The sequence below is a fragment of the Hordeum vulgare genome, chromosome 7H, assembly GCF_904849725.1.
Source record: "Hordeum vulgare subsp. vulgare chromosome 7H, MorexV3_pseudomolecules_assembly, whole genome shotgun sequence".
NCBI classification, from domain to species: Eukaryota; Viridiplantae; Streptophyta; class Magnoliopsida; order Poales; family Poaceae; genus Hordeum; species Hordeum vulgare.
The window spans coordinates 147,053,227-147,062,694 of NC_058524.1; the positions used below are offsets into that span (position 1 = coordinate 147,053,227).

The 9,468-nt window shown below is 45.5% G+C and overlaps 1 protein-coding gene across 1 annotated transcript; it reads right to left on the minus strand.

The window, feature by feature from the left end:
• Positions 1 to 7,765: 7,765 nt before the first annotated feature.
• LOC123411344 (proline-rich transmembrane protein 1-like) lies at positions 7,766 to 9,149 on the minus strand. The gene is made up of 2 exons (XM_045104275.1): positions 8,816 to 9,149; positions 7,766 to 8,619 (listed from the first exon to the last, which is right to left on the minus strand). The coding sequence occupies exons 1-2, from the start codon at positions 8,952 to 8,954 to the stop codon at positions 7,979 to 7,981; spliced, it is 780 nt and encodes a 259-aa protein (XP_044960210.1). The 5' UTR covers positions 8,955 to 9,149; the 3' UTR covers positions 7,766 to 7,978.
• Positions 9,150 to 9,468: the final 319 nt, after the last annotated feature.

Here is a 9,468-nt window from a genome sequence, read left to right on the forward strand (position 1 = left end):
GGCAACAGGGCTTGTGGCCCACTGTCCCATCCCCTTCCGGTGGATTTTTGCGCATGTATTTTTCAAATTTCCAAAAAAATTCTCCGTAAATTTTCAGGACGTTCCGAGAACTTTCATTTCTGCATAAAAACAACACCATGGCAATTCTGCTGAAAACAGCGTCAGTCCGGGTTAGTTCCATTCAAATCATGCAAATTAGAGTCCAAAACAAGGGCAAAAGAGTTTGGAAAAGTAGATACGATGGAGACGTATCACATACTTATGGCCAAGCTGACGTGTGGTCTAGTGCATAACATTGCATACATGATAGAACCTACGGCTGAAGCATAGGGGACGGAACTCATTTGTTCTCTATCTTCCGCAGTTGCTGGGCACCGAGTCTTACTCAATTTTATACCTTGTAATACTGGCAAGATCCCTTTCTTGGAGTGATCCATTTTGAACTTCTTCAAAACTTTATCAAGGTATGTGCTTTGTGAAAGTCCTAGCAGGCGTTTTGATCTATCCCTATAGATCTTAATGCCTAGAATGTAAGCAGCTTCTCCTAGGTCCTTCATAGAGAAACTTTTATTCAAGTAATCCTTTATGCTCTCCAAAAGCTCCACGTTGTTTCCAATCAGCAATATGTCGTCCACATATAATATTAGAAACGCCACAGAGCTCCCACTCACTTTCTTGTAAATACAAGATTCACCAACCACTTGTATAAACCCAAATGCTTTGATCACCTCATCAAAGCGCTTATTCCAACTCCGAGATGCTTGCACCAGTCCATAAATGGATCGCTGGAGCTTGCATACTTTGTTAGCATTCTTTGGATCGACCAAACCTTCGGGTTGCATCATATACAACTCTTCCTTAAGAAAACCGTTAAGGAACACCCTTTTGACATCCATCTGCCAGATTTCATAATCGTAAAAGGTAGCTATTGCTAACATGATTCAGATAGACTTAAGCATCGTTACCGGTGAGAAAGTCTCATCGTAGTCAATTCCTTGAACTTGTGAAAAACCCTTTGCCACAAGTCGAGCTTTATAAACGGTCACATTACCGTATGCATCTGTCTTCTTCTTATAGATCCATTTGTTCTGATTAGCCTTGCGGCCTTCAGGTAGTACTTAGAAAGTCCACACTTTGTTCTCGTACATGGATCCTATCTCGGACTTCATGGCCTCCAGCCATTTGTTCGAATCCGGGCCCACCATTGCTTCTTCATAATTCGCAGGTTCATTGTTGTCCAACAACATAATCGTTAAGACAGGATTACCGTACCACTCAGGAGCAGTACGTGATTTTGTCGACCTGCGAGGTCTGATAGTAACTTGATCCAAAGTTTCATGATCATCATCATCAACTTGTTCCTCAACCGGCGCCCCAGCAACAGGGGTTTCCCCTTGCCTTGCGTCAACATCAAGAGGAATTAGAGGTTCGACAACCTCATCAAGTTCTATCTTCCTCCCACTCAATTCTTTCGAGAGAAACTCCTTCTCAAGAAAGGCTCCGTTTTTAGCAAGAAACACTTTGCCCTCGGATTTGATATAGAAGGTATACCCAACTGTCTCTTTTGGGTAACCTATGAAGATGCACTTTTCCACTTTGGGTTCCAGCTTTTCAAGATGAAGCTTTTTGACATAAGCTTCACATCCCCAAACTTTAAGAAACGACAACTTTGGTCTTTTGCCATACCACAGTTTGTATGGTGTCGTCTCAACGGATTTTGATGGTGCCCTCTTTAAAGTGAATGCAGCTGTCTCTAATGCATACGCCCAAAACGGTAACGACAAATTGGTAAGAGACATCATAGATCACACCATCTCTAATAAAGTACGATTACGACGTTCGGACACACCATTACGCTGTGGTATTCCGCGCGGTGTCAACTGTGAAACAATTCCACATTGTCTTAAGTGAGCACCAAACTTGTCACTCAAATATTCACCCCCACGATCAGACCATAGGAACGTGATCTTCTTGTTACGATGATTTTCGACTTCACTCTGAAATTGTTTGAACTTTTCAAACGTTTCAGACTTGTGCTTCATCAAGTAGACTTAACCATATCTACTCAAATAGTCAGTGAAGGTGAGAAAATAACGATATCCGCCGCGTGCCTCCACACTCATCGGACCACACACATCGGTTTGTATGATTTCCAACAAGTCACTTGCACGCTCCATTGTTCCGGAGAACGGAGTCTTAGTCATCTTGCCCATGAGGCATGGTTTGCACGTGTCAAGTGAATCAAAGTCAAGTGACTCCAAAAGTCCATCAGTATGGAGTTTCTTCATGCGCTTTACACCAATATGACCTAAGCGGCAGTGCCATAAAAATTGTTAATTCTAACTCTTTTGGTCTCAATGTTATGTATATGTGTATTATCGTTATCAAGATTCAATATGAACAATCCTCTCACATTGGGTGCATGACCATAAAATATATTACTCATAGAAATGGAACAATCATTATTCTCTGACTTAAACGAGTAACCGTCTCGCAATAAACAAGATCCAAATATAATGTTCATGCTTAACGCAGGCACTAAATAACATTTATTTAAGTTCATAACTAATCCTGATGGTAACTGAAGTGAAACTGTTCTGACGGCGATTGCATCAACCTTGGAACCATTTCCCACGCGCATCGTCACTTCATCCTTCGCCAACCTTCACTTATTCCGCAGTTCCTGTTTCGAGTTGCAAATATGAGCAACAGAACCAGTATCGAATACCCATGCACTACTACGAGAGCTGGTTAAGTACACATCAATAACATGTATATCAAATATACCTGATTTTTCCTTGGCCGCCTTCTTATCAGCCAGATACTTGGGGCAGTTGCACTTCTAGTGACCCATACCCTTGCAATAATAGCACTCCGTTTCAGGCTTAGGTCCAGCTTTGGGTTTCTTCGTCGGATTCACAACATGCCTGCCGCTCTTCTTTGAATTACCCTTCTTTCCTTTGCCGTTTCTCTTGAAACTAGTGGTCTTATTCACCATCAACACTTGATGCTCTTTACAGAGTTCTGACTCTGCGACTTTCAGCATCGCGAATAACTCGCCGGGTAACTTGTTCATCCCTTGCATGTTATAGTTCAACACAAAGCTCTTATAGCTTGGTGGCAGTGATTGAAGAATTCTGTGAGTGATAGCCTCTTGCGGGAGTTCAATCCCCAGCTCAGCTAGACGGTTTGAGTACCCAGACATTTTGAGCACATGTTCACTGACAAACGAATTCTCCTCCATCTTGCAAGCATAGAATTTATCGAGGTCTCATACCTCTCGATCCGAGCGTTCTTCTGAAAGATAAACTTCAACTCCTGGAACATCCCATATGCTCCATGGTGCTCAAAGCAATGTTGAAGTCCCGCCTCTAAGCCATACAAGACTGCACATTGAACTACTGAGTAGTCCTCCTTGCGTGTTAACCAAGCGTTCTTAGCATCTTGGTCAGCCGCGGCGGGTGGTTCATCTCCTAGCATAGCATTCAGGACATAATACTTCTTCCCAGCTTGTAGGAGAAACATAAGATTATGAGCCTAGTCTACAAAGTTGCTTCCATCATCTTTCAACTTAGCTTTCTCTAGAAACGTATTAAAATTCAGGGTGACTGTCGCGTGAGCAATTGATCTACAACACAAATATTTTCAAAGTGGACTTAGACTATGTTCAAGATAACTAGAGTTTAACTAATCAAATTACTTGCTCAACTCCCACTCAAAAAGTACATCTCTCTAGTCATTTGAGTGGTACATAATCCAATTTCACTAGCTAAAGTCCGATCATTACGTGAGTTGAGGATAGTTTCAGTGGTAAGCATCTCTATGCTAATCATATCAACTATACGATTCATGCTCGACCTTTCGGTCTCATGTGTTCCGAGGCCATGTCTGTACATGCTAGGCTCGTCAAGCTTAACCCGAGTGTTCCGCGTGTGCAACTGTTTTGCACCCGTTGTATGTGAACGTTGAGTCTATCACACCCGATCATCACGTGGTGTCTCGAAACGACGAACTATAGCAACGGTGCACAGTCGGGGAGAACATAATTTCGTCTTGAAATTTTAGTGAGAGATCATCTCATAATGCTACCGCCGTTCTAAGCAAAATAAGGAGCATAAAAGGATTAACATCACATGCAATTCATAATTGACATGATATGGCCATCATCATGTGCTTCTTGATCTCCATCACCAAAGCACCGACACGATCTTCTTGTCACCGGTGCCACACCATGATCTCCATCAATGTGTCGCCATCGGGGTTGTCGTGCTACTTATGCTATTACTACTAAAGCTACGTCCTAGCAATATAGTAAACGCATCTGCAAACACAAACGTTAGTTTAAAGACAACCCTATGGCTCCTGTCGGTTGCCGTACCATCAACGTGCAAGTCGATATTAACTATTACAACATGATCATCTCATACATCCAATATATCACATCACGTCATTGGGCATATCATATCACAAGCATACCCTAAAAAAACAAGTTAGACGTCCTCTAATTGTTGTTGCATGTTTTACGTGGCTGCTATGGGTGTCTTGTAGATCGCATCTTACTTATGCAAAAACCACAACACAGATGTGCAAATTGCTATTTAACCTCTTCAAGGACCACCTCAGTCAAAACCAATTCAACTAAAGTTGAATAAACCGACACCCGCGAGTCATCTTTATGCAACGAGGTTGCATGTCAATGATGAAACCAATCTTTCGTAAGCGTACGAATAATGTCGGTCCGGGCCGCTTCAATCCAACAATACCAACGAATCGAGAAAAGACTAAGGAGGGCAGCAAATCGAACATCACCATCCACAAAACCCTTTGTGTTCTACTCGATATTACATCTACGCATGGACCTAGCTCATGATGCCACTGTTGGGGAACGTCGCATGGGAAACATAAATTTTCCTACGCGCACGAAGACCTATCATGGTGATGTCCATCTACTAGAGGAGAATTGGATCTACGTACCCTTGTAGATCGCATAGGAGGAAGCGTTAAGAAACGCGGTTGATGTAGTGGAACATCCTCACGTCCCTCAATCCACCCCGCGAACCGTCCTGCGATCCGTCCCACGATCCGCTCCGATCTAGTGCCGAACGGACGGCACCTCCGCGTTCAACACACGTACAGCTCCACGATGATCTCAGCCTTCTTGATCCATCAAGAAAGACGGAGAAGCAGATGAGTTCTCCGGCAGCGTGACGGCTCTCCGGTGGTGGTGAAGGATCTACTCCTGCAGGGCTCCGCCCGAGCTCCGCAGAAATACGATCTAGAGGTAAAACTATGGTGTCTAGATATGAGTTGCACGTGGCAAAGTTGTCTCAAATCAGCCCTAAATCACCAATACATATAGGAGGGAGGGGGAGGGACTTGCCTTGAGGTCCAAGCCCTCAAGGTGCGCCGGCCAAGAGGAGGAGGAGGAGTCCTACTCCAATCCTAGTCCAACTAGGATTGGAAAGTGGAGTTCTTCCCTTCCTTCCCACCTTTTTTTTCTTTCTTTGGTTTTGTCTCTATGGCGCATAGGCCTTATTGGGCTGTCCCACCAGCCCACTAAGGGTTGGTGCGCCACCCATAAGTCCTTTGGGCTTCCTCCGGGGGGGTTGCCCCCCCTCCCGGTGAACTTTCGGAACCCATTCGTCACTCCCGGTACATTCCCGGTAATGCCCGAAAACTTTTTGGTAACCAAATGAAGTCATCCTATATATCAATCTTCGTCTACGGACCATTCCGGAAACCCTTGTAACGTCCGTGATCTCATCCGGGACTCCGTACAACATTCGGTAACCACGCATATAACTCAACTATACTAAAACATCGCCGAACCTTAAGTGTGCAGACCATGTGGGTTCGAGAACTATGTAGACATGCCCCGAGGTACTCCTCGGTCAATATCCAATAGCGGGACCTGGATGCCCATATTGGATCCTACATATTCTCCGAAGATCTTATCGGTTGAACCTCAGTGTCAAGGATTCATATAATCCCGTATGTCATTCCCTTTGTCCTTCGGTATGTTACTTGCCCGAGATTCGATCGTCGGTATCCGCATACCTATTTCAATCTCGTTACCGGCAAGTCTCTTTACTCGTTCCATAATACAAGATCTCGTGACTTACACTTAGTCACATTGCTTGCAAGGCTTGTCTGTGATGTTGTATTACCGAGTGGGCCCCGAGATACCTCTCCGTCCCACGGAGTGACAAATCCCAGTCTTGATCCATACTACCTCAACGGACACCTTCGGAGATACCTGTAGAGCACCTTTATAGTCACCTAGTTACGTTGTGACTTTTGATACACACAAGGCACTCCTGCGGTGCCAGCGAGTTCTACGATCTCATGGTCATAGGAACAAATACTTGACACGCAGAAAACTATAGCAATAAAACGACACGATCAATATGCGACGTTCATAGTTTGGGTCTAGTCCATTAGATGACTCTCCTAATGATGTGATACAGTTATCAAGTAGCAACACTTTGCGCATAGCTAGAAAACCTTGACTGTCCTTGATCAACCGACTAGACAACTAGAGGCTTGCTAGGGACATTGTTGTGTCTATGTATCCACACATGTATCTATGTTTTCATTCAATGCAATTATAGCATGGATAATAAACGATTATCTTTAAACAGAAAATATAATAATAACTTTTATCATTGCCTCTAGGGCATATTTCCAACATCCACGTATCACCGTGGAGAACTCAAACCTATGCCCCAAATGCAATGGCAAGAACACACGAAGTGGTCAAGTCCCTCACCATCAAATCCCTCCACAACAAGAAAAGTTATGGAGGAATATAAGAGGAAGAACAAGGAGCTCACAAGGAACTCCAAGATCAAGGTTCAAGGGGTTCCCCTCACATAGAGGAAAACGTGATTGGTGTAAATGTGGATCTAGATCTCCTCTCTCTTTGTTCCCTCAAGAACTAGGAAGAATAATTGGAGGGATTGAGAGTTAGCAAGCTCAAAGAAGGTCAACAATGGGGGAAGAACACTAGCTCAACGGATAGAAAACCATTGGAAAAGAAGATCCCATTTTATAGGGGGAAGGAATCTGCCCGTTACCCACCCCTTCAGCTCGAGCCAGAGCGGTATTACCGCTCCTGGGAGCGGTACTACCGATCATAACAGGTAGTACCGCTCAGACAAAGGGATGCCGAGCGAGAGACGATGCAGGGCAGCTAGTACCGCTTGGAGTGGTATTACCGCAAAAGTCCGACCAGAAAAGTGTTCACACGTTCGAGCAGCGGTACCAGCAGAGCACTACCGCTCTGAACGGTACCACCGCCGACCTGGGCGGTACTACCGGTGATAAGAGGTAGTACCGTTCATGAGAGCGGTACTATCGCTTGAAAGTTGAAACACAAAACCTGTCGAGAACTGCCATAACTTTCGCATACGAGCTCCGAATTGAGTAAATTCAAGCTTGTTAGATTTAGGATGAGAAGAACTATCCAACAGCAAGGATGCGAGTAGAGACTGAGACCACCAGGGAAAAGTGGTCGGAAGTGGGTCGTGGATGAGAAGCAAGGGCTCAAAGCGTCCTAAGTGCAATTGAAAAATGCCCGGTCAAGCGTAGGGAGGGGGTTCACGCTTGAAATGTAATCCCTTGCTTTCTGAGTGATCTTTTACACTCGGATAGGATGCCGTTGAATGAATAAATTCCGGAGACCGGAGCTTAAAAAAGAAAAACTATTCGTTACTTCTGCCGACTTCTCTGAAAAATACAACGCGTCCACGGGACAAGGAGAATATAAGCCGAACCGTAGAACAAATCCATTTCACCAGCCCGAGAGCACCACCAAAACTGTATGGTGTGCATCACAAAACTAAAACACACTGCTGTCATTAGCCTCTCCTACTGTTCTACAGAATACTACGAGCATCATATTCCAATAGTTACAAGAAATAAAATTCAGAAAAATACAAATTATTCCCTGAGCACTGGCGGGCCGGTGGTTCAGACTTCAGACTATGGTGCAAGCGTTGGGATTCTCCTCGCTGAAGATGGCCGTGAGCCGGTTGGCGTCCGTGGCCATGCTGTAGATGCCCTCGCGCACTGGGGTGGGGTAGTACCACCGGTACTCGCCGGAGAAGTACTCGTGCCGCCTCGGCGTGCCCGCGGGGCCGAGCATCTCCCACCGCGTCAGCGGCGACGGCGCGTACCTGCCGTATCCGTGACCGTACCCGTGCCCCTGCGGTGCAGGGGCGTACGCGTGGGAGGCCGCCGCGTGCTGCTGGTGCTGGTCGCCGTACGCCGCGCCACCGCTCGTCCCTGCCGGCGGTGCATGCTGATGCTGGTACGCATCGGCAGCGTTCGGCGGTGGACCCGGCCCCTGCCCCGGCGTGTTGAACTGGACGTGCTTGGACTTGGACTTGGACTTCTTGCGCTTGCGAGGCTTGCCGCCTGCCCGAGGCGGCGCGCCGGCGGCAGGGCCGTACGGGCCGTGGACTGGCGGTTGCTGCGCCGGGATCGCGTGGGAACTGGGAGGGTTGCTGGTGGTGGTGCAGGTGATCGTGCGTGCGTCTGGACGCACGTAGTGTGTTTGAGCGTGAGGGTGCGCCATGGCATAGTCCAGATGCTCCTGCCTCGTGCGTCCTCTCCGCCCTGTGAGACGTTGCGCCGAAATTGAGATACGCTCATACACGTGGTAGATGATTGATTCAGAAATGAAAAGTGAGACTAGAGAGAAAGCGCGCAAGGAAAGAGCTATCAGCTATGCACGGATAGAACTACCCGTACCTTTCTGGCTTAGAAACTTGCATATCATGATTGGATCGACTTCGAGTATATGAGTACGTACCGTTGCATTTCTTGATGACTTTGGATATCATCCTGCCCAAGGGAAAGCATCCCATTTGCCTATCAGGAACCGCGTAACCGTAATCCATCTCTCTCGCTCTCCCATCTGCGTATATATGTGTAGGCACATATGAAGTCATGGACTTTCAGCTCAACTCTCTTCTTACAGCCGGCCTCTCTCTCTCTCTCTCTCTCTCGTCAAGTCTCCAGAGTATGTAACACATGGATTAGAAGGAATGATCTTTTGATCAAGAATAGTACTCTTTTGGTTCGGTTGGTGAAGGAAATTGTGCTAAAGCGGGCTAGGTAGCTACGGAGAATCGAATGACAAAATGGGCTCACCAACCTAATGCACAATGCCATGTACTTCCCCCATTCCTAAATATTTAAAAGGAAGTGCCTAGAACTCATCTAGATGAGATATAATTTGATCTCATTTACTTAAAAAATAAAAACAGATGCAAAGTAGTACTACATCCATATCAACACACACGCATCTAAGTATCACATTCAATGGATATAAAAATGAATGAGGTATAACTAAAACTCAGCTAGATGAGTTCTAGCAAAACTGTATTTAGAGTGTAGATTCATTCATTTTATTCTTTATGTAGTCTTTATTAGAATTTTTTAAAAAATTTATATTTAAAAACA